Source organism: Perca fluviatilis, chromosome 22 (assembly GCF_010015445.1).
Source record: "Perca fluviatilis chromosome 22, GENO_Pfluv_1.0, whole genome shotgun sequence".
Classification (NCBI taxonomy): domain Eukaryota; kingdom Metazoa; phylum Chordata; class Actinopteri; order Perciformes; family Percidae; genus Perca; species Perca fluviatilis.
Window position 1 is genome coordinate 3,777,335 of NC_053133.1, and position 24,536 is coordinate 3,801,870.

Sequence of the window (24,536 nt, forward strand, 5' to 3'; positions counted from 1 at the left end):
AGTTTAGCCAGCTGTGTTTTTTTTGCTGCCTCCAGCTTCTTTGGAAACAAAATGTGTCTTCTGGCAAACAGCCACATGCCGAAAGTCAAAAACAAGACACCTTCCACGTTCTGTGTGTGTGTCGCATTAGGTCGAGCTGGTACTAGCAGTGGGTAAGCGGCAATAGAGCCCTCTGCTATTGATCATAAACTATTGGTTGAAGAAACCAATAAACATTTGAACTGTCATAAAATATTCTTCTATTGCAAAAATAGAGAATTTATAGGACCTATCAGTTAAATACTTCTGTCATCCTAGCACAAAGGTCAGAGATTGAAAAAAGTGTACAGCCCAGTCAGCAATGATGCATCGCTTTCAGTGGTTATCTGGATACATTTTCCATCCCTATTTTGCAGTCCTTTATAGGAATACCCTAAGTAGATACTACACTAGCCCAAAAACCAGCAGGGTGTTTGTCTGTCATTCTGCCTTTGTGAAACATTCCATGTGGTCCCATACTAAATATGTGCGGAAAAATACATCCGACTCCTTAACATCTATAAAGTTATGCAAGTCCTAAGTGTCCCTTCAAGTAATTAAGTTCCTTAACCCTGTATTGTCTTCCCATCGGCCGTGTACCTGGTTTGCCTGCATCATAAAGTTTAAATTATGAGCCAATTCCACGTTACACCTTCTTATTCCAGCTTATTATTACTGGTTAACTTATATTCAGAATACATGGTCAATAAACCACAATTTTGACGGGGTTTTTTGCGCTTTGTTGGACGGTTTTAACGCTTTCAATGCACATACTTACCTTCTGTCCTCTGGTTTGTAAAGCAAAAAGTATAAATTATCACCTAATTCTGTGCTACATCTAGGCTTCTGGCCAACTTAATTCAGTTGTTTTTGAGCATTTTTTGGTTAAAAGAAATCCAAATTACTGATATTGATACTTTGAAAATGGGTCAAATTTGACCTGAGAACAACAGGAGGGTTAAGTAAAATAAGTTGTTTTATTGCTTCTCAGTTCATTTTTTACCTTAACCCAGTTTTAACTGTAATTATTCCCTACTGTGCCACTACTTTTCCTGGTTTAATTTGAAGTTAGAAGTCTACTACTGGCACGTTTTCTTTAATTCAAAATCTTGCAGGATTTACATTGTGTTCAATGATATTAACAATCCTTTATTTTAGACCACAAAGAGAGTATGCTTTGGGAAGGACAAGAGTAAAGTGATTGAATGCCATCCGAAACACTGTATAAACAAGTATGGCAGTTTGATGGACAATTTAAATGTACAGGTCTTGTGCAGACCATGCTACTGTTTATTCTCATGAACAGCGGCATGATCATACAACTAGAGCTGTAACAATTCAAAATGTTGGTGTACAATTAATTGTCTCAGAAATAATTGCGTTTAACAATACAATTTTCTCTTTCAGTCAAATTTTAAATAAAATTATATATTATTATTATTATTTATATATATATATATATATATATATATATATATATATATATATATAACTTTTTCAAACAAATTAAGGTTTTGAACAAATTCCAGCATACATCTTTTGGTAATATCACTGTCATGACCCAGATCATGTACTGTAGTAACACAAGTACAGAGCCTATGAAGTAAACTACGCCTCTTTATTATCATAAAACATTCTATTGTTTTTCTAAAATTAACATACAATTGACAAAACCATCAGCAGTCATAGCCCGTAGGACCTTAGCTAAAGGTTAAACAAAGAAACGGCGATTACTTTAAAAATATTGCAATTGGACAATTATGTAATATTTGTTACAGTTGTTATTTGCCTACATTCAACCCATGGTGCTATTTGTTTTCCTAATGTGAAATACGGTTGTGTAATAAGGTTACGTGTCCTTGAGAGGGAGTTGAGTTGTCATGCACCCTGCACTGCCCAAAGTTGCAGCACTGTATTTATAGCAGGGCTTCTTAATGTCTTCCCTTGTTATTGAGACACAGAGATCACTGTGTACGTGCTGTTTGAGGTTGGATTAAGTCCTTGCTGCTGTAGAAGGACCACATCTTGAACATGCAGTGACAAGGGAAGTTGTGCTTCTTCCTGGGCGTACAGTTATCTGGCTCCAAGGCTTTATGTAAAGGCCAGTCACTGCAGGTAGATGGGGGTAAAAAACAGGGGTGCATCTGTCGTTTAAGACTCTGAGATCTTAGCTGGCAAGATTGACGATCATGGACGATAAACACAAAGACAAAGGAAGAAGAGTGCAGAGGGAAGCTCCGGGCATGTAGTATCAGGAAAGAGGAGACCCTGCGACTGTGTGTATGAACTGTGTGGTTATGTATGTGGGACGCCATGGGAACAGTGCTGAGCTGGTTTGCTGCTCGCCTATGTGCTCTGGTGCTGGCTACAGCTGATGCATTCAAGCGCCGGAGAGTAAGTAAGACTGACATTGTAGGATTTTATCAAAGGATTGTGCATGTAACAGAGACACTTTTGAACTATATGTATAAGTAGCAACAATATGGATATATCTTCTTGTTTGTTTTGACCCGTGTATGTGTCTTATTAGGTCAAAATTGTAATTGTAAAAGCTTTTTGCAATAAATCTTTGGTTCAAACTGACTATGTTGTTACTGTAATTTGATTGGTGCGATATCTATAGGTGGGCTCTAAAATGGTTCGTGAGATGCTTTAATTCAACAACTTAACAAGCAGTTAATAGGCAAATGTTGTGTCCCACTTTAGAAGTCCATACGCCATGACTCTGTACTAGGGCTGTTGGAACGGATTTTTATTATTTTTATTTATTTATTTTATTGTTTTGTCAAATATAGTTTGAATATTAAAAATGTGTTGAATATAGAATATATTAAAATATGGGTTGGCTATCGTCAGCGAATCTCACCAATCTCGCCTTGGCCTACCAGCATGTGAAAACAAAATGCTTTTGTCACATCAACACAATCAAGTTAGCGTAGTAAGCAACACAAGGCATTCTGGGATTTTAGGGCAAAGAGCTACGGTAGAGACCAAGTAGTAGAGACGGAGTGACAGATTACAGCTGGCAATCAAAAGATGGATGGGGAATACTTTTTTAACATGAAATACAAATCTTCCAGCTGACGGAGGACTCCACTTTCTTAGTAAAATACAAACTTAGCTTAAACTAATGCTGCTAATGGTAGATGTGGAAGCATTAAATCAACCCTCACTGGCTAAACAGTATGCTATTATCTATCTATCTATCTATCTATCTATCTATCTATCTATCTATCTATCTATCTATCTACTCTATCTACACTATCTACTCCATCCATCCATCCATCCATCTTGACAGTTTAGCAGCTCTTAATCATCTGATGCCATAGGAACTTGTCACTCAGAGGGTCGAGGCTAAGCAGCTGTTTCCACATATGTCCTAAAACAGTATAATTCACTTTTGAAAAATGAAAAAAAGAATAACCACAATAGCTGAAATATAATTTATAATTCATATTTCCTTACACAAAATGAGTGGAGTCAGGAGAATTCAAATTCTATTTTGACTTTAAAAAACTAATTTGCCTTACAAATTACTGAAATGATTAATTTGCTAACTTTGATAGTGGGATGTTTGAACAGTTTATACTACTGGAAGTGACTTCAGACAGATGGGTACTTTTAAATATTTTATATATTTTAGGACTAGCTCACCCTCTTCTTCTTTACTGTCTCCACAGCCCCAGGAAGCCCTTGAACATCCCTCCCACCTCTGTGAAGGATTAGGCTTAGAGGAGGGGGATTTGGGTGCTGACTCCCTGGAATGGCGTGAGAGAGGCACCGGAGGGGGGGACACATCTGATGACTATTTTGACTCCCGCTCTTGGCACCGGGACACCCTGTCAGATTTTGGTCTGGACAGGGAGGACTCTCTGGATGCCCTGCTGGGACTAGACGGCGCCTACCTTGGTCGGCGAACAACCGGCAGCACTTTCTGCACTGGGCAGAGAAAAGCCCGACGTAGAGAGTCAGTGACAGCCAAGGACGACCACAGAGACACCACAGAGACTTATGTTGGACGATTTGGATGTAGCAGGAGGAGGAAAAGCCCAGAGAACCATGTGGACCCTAATATTCCCTCAAAGCTCAGCACTAGAGACCTGCGCGTAGTTCAGATTCGACCCCATCCAAGTACAGAGGAACTAAAACGGGACTCGCGCCAAGAACAGTCCGGTTTACAGGACGTTTGCACAGAAACTCAAGTCAAGGGCAGCACGGAGCCATACAGTTTACATGTACAAAGCCAACACAACACAGACACCTTTGACAAGAAGGTAAATTGTCCACCAGACACTCAGGAAGTGACGTTGCATGCACAACCTGCAGAAAGCAACGCCAGCAGACTGAATGAATCTACAGACTCAGAAACATGCGGTATACATGTAGATACCACAGAGGAAAAAAAGCTACAACAGCGAATCACATGTGAACATAACACAAGGTTACAGACAGGGAACACAGATAGAGAAAATGAAGAGAAGACAGACAGAGTAAGAATAGAACTCTGTAATGTTCAGGATGTAGAAGCAAAGAATGTTGAACATCTCAGCACTTACTCTCTAGAGTTTAACCCAAGTTTAAATAGATGCAATGGAGACCGTAATGAAAGACATCACAGACAGAGAGAAAATTTAGAACACCAGGATATAATCTATGAAGACAAAGACATACAGGCTCTAAAAGTGCACAAGGACAGAAGGGACTTGTGCAAGAGTGTTGGGACATATTGTAATAGATCACATCACACAATAGAGACTCATTATAAAGACGACCCACGCATAGCTAATACACATTTTACTGATCTGATAAGTGCACAAACAGCTGACGCTACTCGTACACCAACGCCCTCTGAATCTGAGACAAAACACACAGACTCTCAGTTAATTACAGACATTTTTGTAGCAGGTCCAAACATCACAGAAGCACATGGCGCAAAGACAAATAGCATACCACATCACCCAAAGTCAGCTAAGCTCAGAGACACACTCGATACGGTCAATATATTGGCACACAAGGTGGATATTTGCTGTTCCCAAACTCTGTGTGAAGCGAGCTCCAACAAAGGACCGTCAGAGATCCACCCTCAGGTTTGTACAATTGAGACAAAGCCCCAGGATAAGGCAGGGGTGTCGGGTGTCTGCTTCCAGACGGAGCAGTTTGGGTGTGTTGGTACTACAACAGAGGGGACCACACCACCTGGGAGAGTAAATGAAATATGTTCCTCCATCACGTTTTCCACAGAGACCGCATCCTCTTTTCTATTAGATACCTGTTCCACTGTTCCGAAGGTTTCTACACTAGCCTCACCTGTCCCGTTGGCAGACTCGGACAGGGCGGAGCTCGCTGAGAGGCAACCAGATCAAAAGCAGCCACAAAGCACAAGGTTACAAACATGGCAAGTTCCAGGTCAAACCCAGGGTTTAATCCCTAATCACTTGGATCAGGGGGGTGCTACCGTAGAAATACTCAGTCATAGGCAGTTCCATTCTGTGGACAAGCTTTCAGAGAGGGCACAGTCAGGCTCTGTAGGACCAGGACCTGACTCAACTCAAATCCAATCTGACACTGGTAAGGATTCTGGGAACCGTTTGCCTCATCGCCAATTCTCAAATAATCTGCTGCTTGTTTCTGTCAACCAAGGAGCAGAGGATACCTCCCCTCTGTTATCAGAGAACTTTGGAGGAGAGAGGAGGAGGGAAGGATCACCCTGCTCTCTTCTCCGGAAAAAACAGGAACAGGAGGTGGAGGGCAGTCGTGTTTATCATCAACAGGAAGAAATTGTGGAAGCAGTAAGCAAAGTCAATGTCTTACAGTCACAACATGGCACAACAAAGCTTTCTGAGCACATAGAGCTGGGAGTAGTTCCAAAAGAAATTGCCAGTGATCCAGATGCCTACTTTACTCAGCATGTGCCTAGTAGGATAGGATTAACATCCCACTCTCCTGCTGCTGCTGAGTCCATTCAGGACAGTAGCAGAGAACACCCAGGCATAGCTCAAAGGGCCATTTCTCTGACAAACGTACAATCTGCTGTCAGCGCAATTCCTAGTAATTGTAAGCAAGTTCAGCTGGTCCTAAAGATCCCTGAGCCTCCATGTAGCCTGAACGCCCCTTTTTCTCTGCTCTCAGACTCCAACAATAACACCAAGGCCAGTATAAACGGGGTGGGAAGAGGGGAGGGTTTAGGGTGTTTCTCACAGGAAGCCCGGAGCAACTACGAACGGAATGAGAGTATTGTTTGTCCTGTGTTTGAACCATCAACAAATGTGACCTCTGACCCCTTGGAAGATGTAGACAAGCCCCAGGAAGATTCCGAGTTGTTCCTGTCTTCACTGGACCAGGGAGCCAACTGCAGCAGTGAGGAAACTGAACATGTGCTAGGGGAAAACAGCCATTTAAGCCTTGCTCATGCAGACGAGCTAGAAGAACTGAAGACAGAGAAAATTATTGAGGATGAAACTGTCGTAAGTCTAAGGTTCAACTGCTCTGACCTAGAAAGAAACGAATGCCTTCAATCTTTAGTGTCACGTTCAGAGAGCAGAGGCCTATTGATGGACAGTGCATTTAAAGCGAGAGAAGGTCACTATTGTAGCCGACCAGAGGATCACAGCTTACCTAACAGAAGAAGAGGCAACTTATCCAAATTATGTGAGGAATATACACTGGCTGAAGAGTGTAGAGACCCCACGCAGGTCAGATTGATAGCTCCACAGCAGGAGGTGAGGGTAGTAAGGTACTCGCACCCTGATGTTAGCCTCAACCTGCTTGCTGTCAGTAGTTTAGAGCCAATTTTGGAGACTGAGCGTTCACTGGAAAATTATGGCACAACAGAGGATGATTTAAAAATTGAAGCAAAGCTAGAATATGAGGTCATGAGGCCTGTTGAGGACGTCGGGGGGGATATTGCTAACCTTTCAGGGGACATCTCCAGCCCCAAGAGTCCACACCACCAGCCTGAACAGGAAGAAGAATCTCTGACAACTGCTGAGTTAGAACCTGAGGTCAACCCAGCAACACCTGTTCTATGTGGTAGTGACGAAAAGCACTCTAGACCTATGACTGTTGCCTATGATGCTGTTTCTTACACCTCAGCTAGCAGCAACTGCGATGAGTTGGACGATCCTCACTTTGATAGTTCTGCCAGAAATGCCAAGCCTGACAAAATGACCAAGAGAAGCAAAACAAAAGGCACCCAGACTGGAAATAAAGGCTCTAAGTTTTCTGTCTTTGCTAAAATGCCTTCTTTTAGGAAGGCTAAGGGCTCAAAGGGTTCCAAAAGTGAGGAGTGCCCCCAGGAATCATCAGATGGGGCAGGTGAGGGCCTTCTGTCTGGGGAAGGGCCACAGAGGGACAACTCAGACGATGAGGTTTTTGTCAAAGGTGACATCCTGAACCAAACCGTTCACCAAGCGTTGTCCTCATTGCATTGCGAGGTAGAAGAAGAGGACTGTGGCTTTTACCCCTCGACTCCCGACACTTGCCATGTCCATCAGCTAGTCAGCCAAGGGAGTAGTGGGGAGGGTAACGGGGGACCCAGCCCAGACAACCCCCTACTCAGGCAAGTCCAGTCACCTAATGGGCAGACCTACAAGAGGAGCAAGAGCAACGACAGTTTAAACATCCGCATGCGCTTTGCACAAGCACACAAGTCCATTTCCAGCCTGTTTGAGTCCCGGTCAATGGATAAGGAGAATGAGGAGCAGGCCACTGTGGGCATTAATGTGGATTCTGCTGCAGCCAAACAATCCTGGAGGAAGCTAAAAAGGGCTAAGGAGGCTGAGCTGCTGAAAAGAACTCATTCATTGCCAGATGAGGAATGTAGCAACACAGTTTCTGGCCGGGGCTGTGGAGACTTAACGTCCTCTCCACCGCTGGACAGGCTCAGCAGTCCAGGGTCACCATCCTCCCGCAGAGCCCTTCGCCACACTGATCCCATCACCAAGCGTGGAGTTCCACAAGGGAGTGGAAAGGAAAACCCCCATGGGTGTAAATCCGAGGGCCAGAGAAGAAAATGTTCACCAAACGGTGTACCTACCACACTGTGTGTGTCTGGCCTACCTCCATTTTTAGACTCTGCAGTCCCACAGCCCAATCGCACCAGTCCTGTTTCACCTTTAAGTTCCTGCTCAGTAGCCACCCTTACTCATCAGCTTTCGCCGTCCTGCACCAGGTCTCACCCAGTGGCCAGCGAGGGTTTGACTAAGAGCCCCCTACGGCCAATGAGCCCTAAACCTAACAGTCCTAGGCCAGCGGCCCAGCGTAAAATCTTTTGCTACCCTCACTCAGCAAGGACCGGTACTGTCTGCCCTATCCTTCTGGGCCAGTCGGCCAGCGTGGAGGGATTAACGGACCCCCCCGAGAGACCTAAGACCCTGAAACCCTCAGCTAGCCCTCTGGGTCTCAGCCTCAGCCCTCTGGATGCAGCCGAAGGCAGAATAGACAGCCAGTCACACATCAGCCTGTATGCCATTGGCTCTATCAACGAATTAGAGGTAAGAAAAAACAGGGACGTGTAATATCTTTATACTGAAATTAGAATCTTTAATAAGTACGAATGTTTTACCGGGTTCTTATTAAAATGTGTGCACGTGTAAATGTTGTAAATGCACTACCCTTTTGTATGTTAAATATCACTATAAAGCTATAAATAGGGCCTTGTTCAGGCCTCAATTAAGATGCCAATGGGGTTCCAGCTCCCTGGGAAAAGTGTTTCATCCCCGCCTCCAACTGACACACACTAACTCTGGCTTGCAATGAATAGGGGGTAAAAAAACAGCACCAGTTAATCTCTTGCTCTGCAGATGATGGTGTTTGTGTATGTGTGTGTGTGTGTGCCAGTGTATCTATATCTGTCAGTATCTGGGTTGGGACAGAGAACAAGTCCCTCTTTCTTTGTGGCTCTCTGTGAACCAGATGAAGAGGAGGAGAGAAAACAGCAGAGTCAACTCTTTCTCCCTCTCGGCCCCCAGCAGTGTGGTAGATTTCCATTCTGGGAGTTAGCTGGTTACCATCACACCCGCCCCCCCGCCCCTCCCCTCTCCCTCCCTGCCTCCCTCCCTGCCAGTTCCTACAATAGTCACAGCCAGAGCAGGATTACTTGAGGACCAGCCCCCCCTTGTGGCATCCTCCCACTTGATGTTCAGTTTGATTAAAAATTTCCCTGTGTTTTTTTTTTTTTTTTAAAAAAATTTTTTTTTTTTTTTTTTTTTTTTTTTTTTTTTTTTTTTTTTTTTATATTTTATAAAAAAAAAATAAAATAAAAACACAAAAAAACCCCGCCCTTCCGTGTCCCTACATAAAGATCAGGTTCCCTCCAGTGTTACACAGGTAATAAGAACAGCTGACTAGTGACATAACTCAGCAGCTAATGTAAATTACGTGCATGTTTTGTCATTTCACTGATACTTCTCCACTTTAAAAAGACCTGAACAACTTCTCAAACAGACATTCAAACAATGCATACATGTTCACTGTTGATGTAGGCAGTGGCACAATGAAATCAAGGAGAAATTCAAGTGGTGGTACAAAAGAGCAGGAGAGTTCGCTTCACTAAGCACGCCATGTCTCATGCATGTATCTCCGAGTCGGTGTGAATCTGTTCCCTTTTTTCCATTTCATTCCTTTACATATTTATTTTTCCAGTACATTTTGCTCTGTATATTTTATGTGATTAAAATTGTAGAACCATATGGAAGCGGCTAGTTTGCAATCTGGGCAGTACAACTAATTTCTACTGGAATAAATGAAGGGGAAAAAAGACAGTGGAAGAAGTTTATGGGGAAAAACGCTGCATATTGGAAGAGAGTCATGAAACTACATTCTCAATTGTTTGATTTAATTTCATTGTGGACACTGAACTTTGCTGTGTGAGCAATACACACACAATGACAACCTAGTAGCCAGGACTCTGAAACTGGATGTTGGGGTTGACTAACCAGCTGTGTTCCAGTGAATGGAAGCGCCTGTAGTACAAGATCCATCCTCATGTCAAATCATACAGACTAGGGCTGCACGATATGAAGAAAATATCTAATTGCGTTTATTTTAACTGATATTGCGATTGCGATATGATTCACGATATTGGAGGGAATGATCAGTTTTGTATCATTATTCTCATTTTCATTGAAAAATATATAGATACAAATATTTGCGAGGATCTGTACCAAACAAAGATTTTTTCTTTAGTCTGTAGGATAGGCTTTGTGGCCGGGACGTCTCTGCAGCACCACAATACTTTATTTTAGAATGGTTTGACACATATTTTGCCTTTAACACATATTGTATCCCCCTGCAATTTGGATATGCACTAGTTCATATTGCGATTTCGATAAAATTGTGATTAATTACTAATTACTACTAAATAGTTTGTATTAGTAATTAAATACTAATTACTAATACAAACTAGGGCTGCATGATACGACGAAAATATGCAATATGCGATAACGTTGAGTATGGCAATAACGATATTACTTGTGATAAATAAACAGATATTAAAGTGTTCTCTGTTCTGCTGCTTTCAGTGTTCTGGTAAAATACAACAGACTGCTTGTTGGATTCAAAACCAAATGAAAGGCAATCATTTCCAACTTTCTTTTATTGAACAAATTGAACATTGAATTGAATATAAAGAGGCAGCACTAAAAAAAGAACAACAGTTACATTTTATCCCTTGTGTTGGCTTCCTGTCGACCATGCAACTTTTAGTTTTTCTGGCTCAAAATTTAAAATTTAAACTTTTTTTCAACACTTTTTTTTGGTCACTTTTCGATGTTTGACGGGTTTTTTTTTTCACTTTTATTGAACGTTCTTTTATCAAGTTTTTTCTTCAAATGCTATAAAATTGAATAAAGCACCCACATTCAACTCAAAGTAGTGGACTGATCATTTATTTTACTTCTGAACAACGTTGTATGCAACCATCCACATTATTTCTTTTGACAATTTGGTGGAAAGAAACCCTAATTTCTGATATAGAAACTTTTTGAAAATGGGTCAAATTTGACCCGAGGACAACACGAGGGTTAAAGTGCAGTTTTCTACTGATATTCTCTTTCAACTAACTCAAAAAATAATTTTCAGTATGTCGCAGACTTTGCAATATGTTTACTATGGAAGTTGATATTGTGTTAATAATAAAAATATATATATATTGTGCAGCCCTTATACAAATACAAACACATTCCAGTTAAAAGTAGCCACAGTTGTGCACTATACCTCAGGGACAAAAAGGGGGTGGAACTGGTATAGAAAAGGTGACCGTGACTAACCAATTAACTGTGCACTCAAAAGGGTACACAGACAGAGGGCCGACCCGCCAGCCAGTCCAGAACAAGAAGGCTGTTGGGGGTGAAGTGCGAGGGGAAGGCCGCTGTGGTTCTCACTGGGCTGAGGACTGGCTGCTGGGTGGACGCGGGCTGCGATGGATGTGGCCAGCAGCGAAGGCCAAAGTTTTCAGATGACCTCTGGATTGAAGAGCAAAAGAAAAACAAACGCAAACTGGCCCGAGCCATCAGGGGGAGCCTGGGCCAACTCAACACACCGTTATCTGAAGACATGGATAAAGTAAGATGTGGCCACGGCGCCGTGAGCCGCCCAAGCAAAAGATCCAAAACCTTGGAAGTCTTTGTGATACTCATCCTCTCCCTTCTCTGCCTCGCTTCTGAGTTTCCGTTCTTCCTGGACAGTCTGTTTTCTCTCTGGTGGCTTCTGACAGGTTTTTCTTGGATATGAAGCCTGCCATCACTTCACTTTCTGTTTCAGGCATGGCCTCCCTAATTTCCACTCATCTGCACCAATCATTCATGCATGCCCATTCATCTTGTGTTCTTTTCTTTTCAGTCGTATAGATTGAGTGATTGTAGTTTTACTGGGTTCATGTCTAGTTCATCATTAGCAGACAAATGAATGTCTGTGATAATATCAGTGATTTGAAAACAAAAAAATCCCCTTTTATTCCCACAGACTGACGCGGGAGTCACTTTGGGGCCCATTGAAGCCTTCCGGGGGATGCCCCTCAAATCCCACTGCTTTTCTCAGAGCACCCCCATCGGTCTTGACTGCCTGGGCTGGAGAAGACACATCTACTGCTGTAAGTACCCACTCCGGTCAAGTCTCCTGCACTTATTCAGATTCACCTGGGCTTGTTGAATGGTTCCAATGGCTGTTGGAACATTTGAGCCTGTGAATTTTTGGGTTACTAGATACTCAACCAAAATTGTGTGTGTGTGTGTGTGTGTGTGTGTGTGTGTGTGTGTGTGTGTGTGTGTGTGTGTGTGTGTGGGTGGGTGTGTGTGGGTGGGTGGGTGTGTCATGCGCAGCCTCAAAAACCAATCCAACATTTTAACAGGAGGAGGTGAGTGAACTGTCTCATGTAACGGTTTATTTGATCATGTTACTCTATTGCAGGGGTGTCAAACATACGGCCCGTGGGCCAGAAGGGTCCAATCAGGCACAATGGTTGACTTTAAAGTGTGAAAATTGCAGAGAAGTAATTAATTCCAATTTCAAATTCACCACTTTTTCAGTGAATTTACGAGTTTTTCCTAGAATATTACCCCTCTCTCCTGGGTCTTTAACATTATTATTTTTTCCTACAATGGCCTTAGAACGCTGTCGTAGCAGAAGCAACTTGCGTTTGCCAACATCAAGCTGACAAGAAACTCTGATAAAATGTCTGATCTTTCTGGAGTGGTTTACTGATCCGACCCACTAGAGATAAGATTAGGGGGATGTGGCCCATGAACTGAAATTAGTTTGACACCCCTGCTCTATTGCAACTACACCGGCTGAAAGTCATTATTACATGGGTACATATTGATGTGTTCAGGTCTGTACATTGCTATGTTCAATGATGCACATCATGTGCATCTGCTTTCTGGAATACAATGTTTATCTTGATGAGCCTAATTTAATGTCCGTGAATCGATGTTGAATTTGTGTGGGGTGTAACTGAAACTGAGTCACTACTTTACATGTTGCATGTGCTGTAACCACAAACACATTGCACTAAATGGATATGCACACATTTGATTGCTTAAAACTGCTGCTAGCAACACCAGAAGCAGCCTCATGACGTGTTGGTTGAGGCTGGCATTAGCACAGAACCAGTGCAGTTCCTTATTTCTCCTGCTGGCTGCAGTAAGTTCTCACTGTACCGCAACATTTACAACGTCCCTCTTACCATACAGATGCATACAGACTACTGATATGCCATCAGATTCTTCTCTCTTCAGGGGAGACAGGCAATTTAAAATTTGCGCTCTTTTAATTTTTTGGTGGTGCTCTTGTGACAGAGAGAGGGAAAGAGACTTCTACGTTATCAGACTTGCTAAAACGAAAGAAACAAACAACAATTAAGCCCATCCCACTGAAACCCATCAGCCCTGTAAATCATGTGAGCTTTGTTTCAAATTCTTCAATGCTGTCTATTATGTTGCCCGATTTTAGTACCACTACTGAAACTATTTTGTTTGATACCTGGGTGTGAACACATTGTTTTAGGAAAAAAATATTTAAAATTCAACACAAAAGCCGAACGCATGGCTGTCTAATATTGTCTTACCAGCCAAACAAGAACTTTTCCTTAATAACTACCAAATGTAATATTTACACATATTTCTTGCCAAATGTAACAAGACAAGGAACATAACCTCTAAGTGCAAATTTCAACACACTCATTTAGCTCTCCTGTTATTCCCTCTGCCTTTTACATACTATGGTTTTACATTTATCTGATAGTCTGTCCAATCAGATGTGTTCTTTTTAGCCTAAAACTCTTTTCATTGAACTAATTTCCTTCATTTTTGGTTAAGTAAAAAGCCCTAAAGGTCTGTCCATGTTATAAGATTATTTCAACAACTTCTACTTTGGATCACTTTTTTTTTAAGCATTAAGCAGATTTTTGAGCTAAAAGTGATCTCCGTGCACACAAGTGTTATTATCTCCAGTAGTAGAGCTGGGCGATGGGGAGAAAATCAGATATCACGATATTCTTGACCAAATACCTCGATATCGATATTGCGGCGATATTCTAGGGTTGACAATTGTTGCTTTAACAAAATATCTTCACACTTAGATTTTAGATAAATAATCATCAGTAATGTGGACATACTGTCTAAGTGGGTAAAGGCAAATAATAGAACACTCTGGTGAGTTCAGAAAAGTCACTTTACTGTAATGCAGTCTTTAAAACCAGGAAAAGACACCACTTATGTGATATCACGATATTACGATATTACAAAAATCTAAGACGATATCTAGTCTCTTATCACAATATTGATATAATATCTGGTATACTGGACATAAACAGGAGGCAGCGTGGAGACTCCGCCCTTTGCTGGTAGTTGCCATGGTAACGTTAGTAGCTTTAGTCTCAGAGAACGAGACGTCGTGACCGATAAGACCCAATCAGGAGGAGAAACATTGGCGTCAGTGTCGGTGTCGCCAAAGGTCTCCATTTGCAGCCGTAGAGACCGCAACACAACCCCGCAGATTCCAAACCAAAACGGGTCAGAAGGGTTTTCAAATGTCTCCGGTTTAGGGGCTCGGAAACACCAGAGCAGGAGGAATGAGAGGGGGAAACGTAGCAAAAAAATATTTGTTTTTTAAACCAAAACTTAGCAATGTAAATGTAGCCTCTGAAAAGACGCTGGAGTTCCAGGCCAGATGACAGACGATCAAAGAAAAACCCTCTTTGGAACAGACCAGATTGAAGCTATCACGATAATCTGAAATCTGGATGGCCTACAATCGCAAGGAAGACTTCCTCCAAATGGTGCATTGCTCCACTTCTAAAAAAGAAAAAGAAAAAAATTAAGTCTCTTCACAATATTGATCTTGAGGTATTGAATATGACATAAAATGTGACGTTAGCGGCATCAACGCCAGACCTAGCTTGGTGTACCTAATAAACTGGTAACTAAGTCCTCTGGGTGCAGAAGTGGGGACGGGTGAGCTGTCATGTCAAAGTATCTGTACACCTCTCACTGCTCTCACAGGGAGCTCAGTGCTCTTGCTGCAGATGTCCTCAGTGGAATTAGATTCCTCGGACTAACTTGAATTGTCAGCCGAATCATGAGACCACTGCAGTGCTACCTCACTGAATGGGACGCAGCACTGCATGGGACCGCACACACAAAGCCACTCTAATCTTTTTACACGGGGCCATGCTTTATCATTCTGAACCCCGGCAGAGCAGAGTTAATCTGTACAGCGATACATCTCTTTACCTCATGTAATCTTCTCTACGGTGGTTTCATTAGGCTGAAATCCAACACCACTGATGGTAATGGTGGCTCGATCTTAAGAAGTCAGGCAGTCAGCTGTTAGCCTGAGGTGCCCGGCTTTAGATTTGCTTGTTCATTGACCGCGATTCAACCATGACAGAGCTTTGGGAAACACTGGCTTTTGACTGCATATTAAATATGGCAATGATAAAGTTGTATAGAAGGAATTTAAATGTATGCAATGTCAATTTTTTTTTGTAAGATTATTTTTGGGGCTTTTCTGCCTTTAATTGATAGGACAGCTTAGGTGAGAAAGGAGAGAGAGAGGGGGAAGACATGCAGGAAATCATCTCCGGTCGGACTCTAACCTCTGCGTCGAGGCATAAACCTCTCAGTATATGTGCGCCTGCTCTACCCACTGAGCCAACCCGGCCACGCAATGCCAAATATTTTATTAAAGCTCTAGTGCATAACTTTTTGATATTAACGAACGTCTGTTACATTACATTGGGCAGCACGGTGGCCCAATGGTTAGCACTGTGGCCTCACAGCAAGAAGGTTCTGGATTCGAATCCAGGTCGTTCCGGGCCTTTCTGGGTGGAGTTTGCATGTTCTCCCCATGTTTGCGTGGATTTCCTCCGGGTGCTCCGGTTTCCCTCGCCATTAAAAAACATGAATTAGGTTCTCCAGTCAGTGCCCTTGATCAAGGCACTGGCTCAGATCTGGAGTTGGTCCCCGGGTGCTGTGATTGGCTGCCCACTGCTCCCTTGAGGGATGGGTTAAATGCAGAGAATGAGTTTCACTACATGTATGTGTATGTGACAATAAAGTACCTTTACCTTATTCAAGCCATCACTAAATGAGTCGCTACAAAGCTAATGAAGACGATCAGCTCCACACAACTCTCTCTGGATTTCTCAGTATGACTATGTTCAGAAGATTGGGGCGTCCGGTGACTTTTCCGCGTGTTTTTTCCGTGTCCTCCTTGGTATATCTGGTGTGTGTGTGTGTGTGTGTTAGGGTTGCCCGATATTGACAAAATGTGATATTGCGGTATTGAGCGTGAATATTGCGATATCGCTATTCATTCCGATATTCTTAAACATATATGAAAACACAAAAGTTGAAAACACATCAAAATAGATTAATAAAATATCAACACAACAGGTTTTGGTACAACACAGGGGTTTATTTAAACACACGCTTCAGAGTTCTCTCTCTCTCTGGCCTCACGCTTCTCGTTTCTTTTGCTGTCTCTATGCGCATCTCACAAAATACACGGAGCATTGCGTACTTTTCAGTACATTTTCGATATTGATATTGCACAACTTGATATTGCAAAAACGATATTGAGTCGATATATCGTGCACTCCTAGTGTGTGTGTGTGTGTGTGTCAAATGGAATATGTAAAGTGAAAAATGTGAAAAGACTGTAGAAATTACTGAATTGTGAAGTTAGATTTGTTTGAGTTGTTTATTTAAGTATTTATTAGACTATTAATAATGCAGAATGTGGATGTACTATACTGGTATAGTAGCTGCAATGTAAATAGAAAATAGCCAGGAATGTAATCTGAAATCAAGGTTGGATGACTCACTGAACTCCTCGTTAACATAACCCCTCCTCTACTGTTTTTATATATACGATGATACTACTGTTTGTTTCCCTCGCCCCTGTGTGAGCGGTGTGACTTTGCTACGTTCCGCAAACTCTCTGAGCTCTTTCAGTCTAATAAATACTTCAATAACCAACTCTGTAAAAAGCCACAATCGAATAAACACAAGCAGAATAGCCATCACTTACCTACCTATTTTTTAGTCTTTCACCCTGAATCGGCTAGCCTGGGTAAACCCTGACGAACTTCCGGCAAATTTGAGATCACAGCGTCACCTGGATCGTTGGTCTGATTGGTTGGATTATCCAATGCGCCCAGAGGCATTCGAGCGGCGTCCGTTGGTGACGCCCCTTTGGAAATGTACGGTCAATGAACCTTTCCCAGACTGGTGTCAACCAGGCTATGAATCGGCAGTACAAAAAAAATCCCTTTTCCCCTCTTACCTCTGTTAGGATCTATCTATGCAGATAGTTTTGGTAAGACGGTCTAGATTTGGAGATATTACAGAACACAAAAAAAAACTGTTCTGTGGGTTGTCCAAACTAACAGGGACGCTGTTTGTACAAAGTGACAATCCTTCAAAGCTGTGGAAGGTGGGAGGGCATCGTATTGGAGTGGAGGCATTAATCCACAAAAAATTAAAAACTATTTTGTCTTTTTATTAGCATAAGCAAAAATGCAAATATATCCCTGGTTCCAGCCTCTCAAATAGGAATGCTTGCTGTATTCGCCTTCTATGATAGTAAACGTGATATCTACATGGAGCGAAAATAGACCGTAGCTATTTTTAAGACACCACCACGGGTCTGTGGGGAGTTGTGATTTTTCACTACATTTGTTTGATTAATTAGCAAAATATTGGCAGGGGACCGATAGTAAATAAATATTTCTCAGTGCATCAGGCTTATATCGTCGCATTGTATATCTCCATATTTTGTCATTTAATTAATTTATTTTTTGGGTCACCCCTTACATCTGTCTGTAGGTTTTAAGATTTGCAGTGCCTACCTGCTGTGAGCAGTGTTGGAAGAAGTATTCAGATCCTTGGAAATGTTACTTAAGTTAAAGCATGTGAGTATTATCAGGAAAATGTACTTTAAGTATTAAAAGTAAAAGTGCTCGATGCAGAACTCTCCTCCCATTGTAGTGTGTGTAAAGGATCCAACCAGTTGTGTGTTTAATGGTCTCATCATCTCAGCTGGACTTGTAGCCGTTATATTGTCGGCTAGTTTACTTTAGAATCAAACATCAGATTTTATAAACTACATGTGTTTAGTGTGCAGAAATCTGAATGTGTAAAGTAACTAGTAACTAAAGCTGTAACAGATGAATGTAGTGGAGTAAAAAGTACAATATTTCTCTATGAAATGTAGCAGAGTAGAAGTAGAAAGTGGCATGAAAAGAAAAGACTCAAGTAAAGTACAAGTACCTCAACATTTGGACTTAAGTACAGTACTGGAGTAAATGTACTTAGTTACATTCCACCGCTGGCTGTGAGGCAGCAGCGCCAACCACTGAGCCACCGTGCCGCTCTGTTTTACAAATATTTATTTAAACATTTCATCTGACTTTGTCATAGTTAAATAGCTCAATATAATGATAATCTATAGATAAATTAGTCTTTATTTTTTAAATTTTTTTCCTGAAAAGCAACTGTTTTGGACATGGGCGATTTTTTGCCCGACAGCAATGATATATTTAACTCCTCCTCTCACTCAGTACATGGTGACATCACAGCTCAGTGTGCTCAGGAAGGCAACAGATTTCACATTCAACCAGAGAGGGCAGTAAACAGGCTGTTATTTAAATCAAGCTGATGGAGTTCAGCCAGTTTTATCCTCCTCTACAATCAACACAACCTTGATTTATTTATTGATTTATTATTTGAACCGGTATTAATAATGCAGTATGTGGATGTACTATACTGGTATAGTAGCTGCAGTACATTGCTATAATAAAAACCCAGCCACAGATTTCAGAAACAGCAACATTGGCCCCAGGCTTTAAAAGGATGGGGTCAGGTATCCGTTCAACCATCGTTATCTCATAATGTTGTATAGATGTTGTAAGATGTACCGCCTCCACACAATACACATAACATACCTCGGTCACAGAGCCAATATAGCTGAAAATAGCCAGGAATGTAATCGGAAAATCTGCTCCGTAACTCTGATATGATGACCAACATAGAGTGTGCAGTGTGTGTGTGTGTGTGTGTGTGTGTGTGTGTGTTTGGGAGAGCAGTGGAAGGGGTGGGGTGGACTGAGCCAGGAGGGAGGGCTAGCTGTTTTCATCTCCACCTAAAGGAATACTGCACCATTAGCGAGCCGTCCACGCCGCAGAAACCCCCCTCTAGGACCCCCACTGATGTCAGCAGAGAGAGAGAGAGAGAGAGAGAGGCTGTCGTTGCATGAGAGGCGATCCAGAGCAGAGCGGCGGAGGAGAGGCGCGCTGCTCCAGCTCGGCTGTACTGTGACTGGAAGGAGGAAGCAGCAAGTTGACAGCTGAAGCTTACCTCAGCGAATAGTGCCGCAGATATCACCTCCTCCTCCTCCTCCCTCTCTTTCTCTTTCTCCTCCTGCGCTCTCTCGCCCTGGGAATAAACCACCTGCTCTGCTGTCTCGCCTCCTCTTCATTGCCAATTGATCCTCCGCTGCCCCCTTCCATCCCCCCCCCCCCGCCCTGTGTTGTTGTGCATCCAAAATCGGGATGCGGACCCAGCAGGGCTTGGAGGGGGGCGTGCCCACGCCTGGGGGCAGCTGTGGCAGCAGCGGCAGCTCAGGGCTGTCGCCAGGCTCCGACTCGGACGGAGGAAGCCCGACGGCCGCGGGGTCGGACAGCATGGTGGACGGAGGGCTCGGGGTGGGTGGATGTATGGGCGGAGGCGGGGGAGCAGGTAGCTTGGGCGGAACACTGAGGGGGGTCCTGTCTCGTTATTGGAGCTTGGAGAGTCTGCACTCGACCACAGGTAAGTGCCTGCCACCACACACACACACACACACACAACGCGGCTCCGTGCAGCGCTCCCTAAGAATCACTGGATTGCAATAAGTGGTCTGTTTAATGCACATGGATGTGACAACATGTGTACAGTGACACACTGCCACGAGGTTAGTGTGTCAACCAGGGTTGGATTGGATGTACTGTGTGTGTTGTGTGTGTGTGTGTGTGTGTGTGTGTGTGTGTGTGTGTGTGTGTGTAGAGTATGTGTGTGCGTGTGAGCGTCATGCCAGCTGTTCCAGCGTTTCCAGGGTAGGTGCTGTGTTGATGTGTTTGGGTGGGCCGGCTGCTTCGCTTTCTAGTCATGCAGAAAGAGACCGAAAACACCGTCAGCGTCGCCTTTCACGGCGCAATTTCTCATCGTCTCCTTATCACGGAATTGAGTCTGCGCGCTTATCTGCTACACACGGGCAGCTGTGTGAGTTGCACTCATGGTGGCCCTCAGGTAGCAATGAAGAATCTGACTGCCCATCCCCAACTCTCAGAACATGGGCTGGGTATCATTGGAAGTCTTTCAAAATCCGTGATGAGATTTATTTGAAACCATATTTCCGGACATTTTTGCCTTGTTATTTGAAAGGGGCAGCACGTAGATGACGGGGCAGAGAGAGGAGAAATGATATGCAACAAAGTTTTCCCGGCCAGAGTCAAACCAGCAGTATCGTGATTATGGTTGTGAGCTCTGGGCCACCAGGATGCCCATGTATTACTTTGTTCTATATCTTACTCTAAGAGATATAAATTAATTTTTTAAGACCTCTATTTTGCAAACACTAAATGTCTGTACACAAGCAATTATTCAAAGACATGATATAAAATAGTCAAAAATCAGCAAAGGTTCCCAGAGCCCAAGGATATAGTCTTCACATTGATAGTTTTATTTGACCAACAGTCCAAAACTCAAAGATATTACATTTTATGTCATTTGCGAAGATATAAAACCGAGCAAATTCTTACATTTGAGAAAACAGAAACACTAAATGTTTGACTTTTTCCTTGATAAATACATGCAAATAATTAATGAGGTTTGTTAACAAGCCCTATTCTGGGTCTACATATTTGGTCAAAATGCAAACAAACCTGTATGTGACTTTCTGACATTTGTTTGTAAAAAATACCATGCCTTATTGTGTAAAATGGCTTTTCAGTTCTAAGACAGAAACCAACTTAACTCCTGCTAGAGGTATAGCTAGCTTAGCAGATCTTTTTTTTTACACTAGCCAATGTCATGTGATTTGGTGTGGTAAAGCTACATTAAAATCACACATAGGCTACTTCAATGTGTTGCATTGTGGATCAATGCATTATATTGCTGTCAATAGGAGAAGTACTTGGACACATATAAACTCAGCCACACACAGAAGCACTTGATCGAGCCTCCAGTCTTCCTTTTAAACAAACGAGTTAAAATGCAGCAAAAAAGCTGAGGGAACACATTTTATTTGTGGACATGTTATAGGTATTGTGTACAATAATCACCCTAAAAAGGCATACAGTGAAAGCATTACAACATGTTTTATTAATCTGTTAACAGTTTGCCATCCAGCCTAAAAACTTTAAACCTAAACGACTTTTCTGCTTGTGTAGTTACTGCACCGTGCCTTTTCTAGGGCAGTATTTAGGTCAGTAGACATTTGTGTTTTCCCCTTAATTAGGGATTGACCAATTAACGGCATAGCCGAATATCAGGGCCGATATTTGGCAATTTGCAGATTATCTGTATCAGTGGTTTTTTTTGACTGATAACCAATAAAGTAAATAATTAAATAGTGTACTGCCTTGGCTCTGCTACAGCTCTGTAAGCAGTCTGCAACACCTGCAAACAAACTGTTAGTGCGTCACAACTTCACGGAGCTATTTTTGTTTTTATTTATTCATTTTTTTGACTGTGTGTTTCAGTTTTATCAAATAATTGCTTAAAGCATTTAAACAAACTTTTGTGTTGGAGTTTGTAACATTAGCCTTTAAAAAAACAGTATCGGTCAACCCTTACCCTATATGATACGCAGCAAATACTGGTTTCGTTGTGGTTTCCGTGTCATCAGCAGCAATTTTGCTCATAGACACTAGCTGCAGGCCTGGTAGTGATGCACTCGGATGTCTTATAATGATGTCTCTTTGCTTGTGTCTGGCTTGTCTGTTCATGGACCTTTTGCATCTCAAAATTGATGTGCTCTCTGTCCACTCTCTCACCCGCCCGACCTGTCAGCCTGTTTCTCTGTTGTTGTCATAGGACTGTGTTTACTGTAGCTTTTGGAAGGACCATCACAGAGTTCCTGCAGGGTCTTAAAAAATGTAAAATTTCAAATATCCAAATTTAAGTTCTTAAAAAGTCTTAAATTTGCTGAAGTATTGTGTTCTAGGTCTTACAGCGCCCATATCATGCTCATTTTCAGGTTCCTAATTGTATTTAGAGGTTGTACCAGAATAGGTTTACATGGTTTAATTTTCAAAAAACACCATATTTTTGTTGTACTACACATTGCTGCAGCTCCTCTTTTCACCCTGTGTGTTGAGCTCTCTGTTTTAGCTACAGAGTGAGACATCTCACTTCTGTTCCATCTTTGTTGGGAGTCGCACATGCTCAGTACCTAGGTAAGGACTACTAGCCAGTCAGAAGCAGAGTATGAAGGCGTGCCCTGACAGTAGACTACTAGCCAGTCAGAAGCAGAGTATGAGGGCGTGCCCTGACAGTACCTAGGTAAGGACTACTAGCCAGTCAGAAGCAGAGTATGAAGGCGTGCCCTGACTCTACCTAGGTAAGGACTACTAGCCAGTCAGAAGCAGAGTATGAGGGCGTGCCCTGACTCTACCTAGGTAAGGACTACTAGCCAATCAGAAGCAGAGTATGAGGGCGTGCCCTGACTCTACCTAGGTAAGGACTACTAGCCACTCAGAAGCAGAGTATGAAGGTGTGCCCTGACAGTACCTAGGTAAGGACTACTAGCCAATCAGAAGCAGAGTATGAGGGCGTGCCCTGACAGTACCTAGGTAAGGACTACTAGCCAGTCAGAAGCAGAGTATGAAGGTGTGCCCTGACAGTACCTAGGTAAGGACTACTAGCCAGTCAGAAGCAGAGTATGAGGGCGTGCCCTGACAGTACCTAGGTAAGGACTACTAGCCAGTCAGAAGCAGAGTATGAAGGCGTGCCCTGACAGTACCTAGGTAAGGACTACTAGCCAGTCAGAAGCAGAGTATGAGGGCGTGCCCTGACAGTAGCTAGGTAAGGACTACTAGCCAGTCAGAAGCAGAGTATGAGGGCGTGCCACGCTAGCAGCTAGGCGAGCATTATAACATGTGTTACAAAGTGACCCACGTTTGTTAGAGATACTTGGCTTGAAGAAAACTGAATTTAGGGCTCAGTTGATGTTGTGATAATGGTCTTAAATTTCATTCATAATGGTCTTAAAAAGGTCATAAAAAGTCTTAAATTTGACTTGGTGAAACCTGCAGAAACTCAGCATCAGCTCAGGACTATGTACAGATGTGAAATGCAAAGCTGGGAGCAGCAAAATCAGTGGAGCCTGCCTCGTTGAAATGGCATCACATTAGCTTTATCGCGACTACCAATTGTTGTCATTGGAGCTTTGTCAGACTCTGTGTGTGTGTGTGTGTGTGTGTGTGTGTGTGTGTGTGCGTGCGTGCGTGCGTGTGCGCTGAGCTGTGGTTTTTAACTTGGAAAGGAGATGGAGATGCACTGTAGAGTGGGAGGAGGGGCGGATACGGCACTGAATATTCCCCTTGGAACATTAGCAAGTGTTGGAGGTGGAGGAACAAACATATGTGTGGCATGCTGTTGCACTTATACACATTACACACACAATTATGAAAAATGCAATATAACGACATTTTAATTGTGATTAAGATTTTGTCTCTTAATGATCACAAAAACACCAAGGAAGTCATCAAGGAAAACAATTATTTTGCACATTACGTTTGCAGATAAACTCTTCCTTTGTCTTGTGTGCTGAATGGAAAAGTCTTGAGGAAAATGTCACAGTTCTAGGTGTTTTCACTGTGGATATGTTGAACTGTTTCAATGTTTTTTAAAGTTCTATACTATACATGCAACATCTTTCCAAAAGACAATGAGTAATCGTGTTAAATAATCCTGATTTTAATATTGGCCAAAATAATCTTGGCTATGATTTTTTTCCACAATCAAACAGCCCCTACACACACTTGGACTACCGTAGTACAGTACATGTAAATAACTGTGTGTAGCCACATATGGTATAGGGTATGTACAGACCTGTCCTTGACCGAATGCTGCTTCTTCTTTCACATTTCTTCTGTGCAGCCACAATCGTGCTGAAACGCAGAAAAACATGGGCCTCATAACACACACACACACACACACACACACACACACATAGCAGCCTTTATCTGCTCTCAGCACCTTGTCAACCTATAGAACTTTAAACTACTCATTTGAATGCACTATCAATACCCAGACCTGAAAGCCGAGTTTTTATCTATGGCATGAAGTACTAAACCACGATGAGTAGAAGGCAACGCATACACCACTTGTTTTGTCTCCTTTGTGGCGCGGGGAATTCATTTCCCTCCGAGATCCGTTTCCAAAGAAAGAAGAAAGAAAATTCTGCATTGCTTTACTCGGCCAGTCGACGTGTCGGTCACAAAGGACCTTGCTTAACACTGAATAAATAAAAAAAAA

At 42.5% G+C, this 24,536-nt stretch overlaps 1 protein-coding gene across 8 annotated transcripts in view; it reads left to right on the plus strand.

The window, feature by feature from the left end:
- arhgef4 (Rho guanine nucleotide exchange factor (GEF) 4) overlaps nt 1-24,536 on the plus strand; it is a 158,992-nt gene that overhangs the window by 63,024 nt on the left and 71,432 nt on the right. For 4 of the 8 annotated variants that reach the window (XM_039790678.1, XM_039790677.1, XM_039790681.1 and 1 more), the window contains 3 exons: nt 3,699-8,510; nt 11,308-11,580; nt 11,980-12,106. In XM_039790678.1, the coding sequence (XP_039646612.1) occupies nt 3,699-8,510; nt 11,308-11,580; nt 11,980-12,106 (5,212 nt within the window). Of the gene's footprint in view, nt 1-2,003; nt 2,413-3,698; nt 8,511-11,307; nt 11,581-11,979; nt 12,107-19,264; nt 19,827-24,536 lie in introns of those variants that run through there. The other 4 variants (XM_039790679.1, XM_039790682.1, XM_039790684.1 and 1 more) reach the window with 4 other exon arrangements.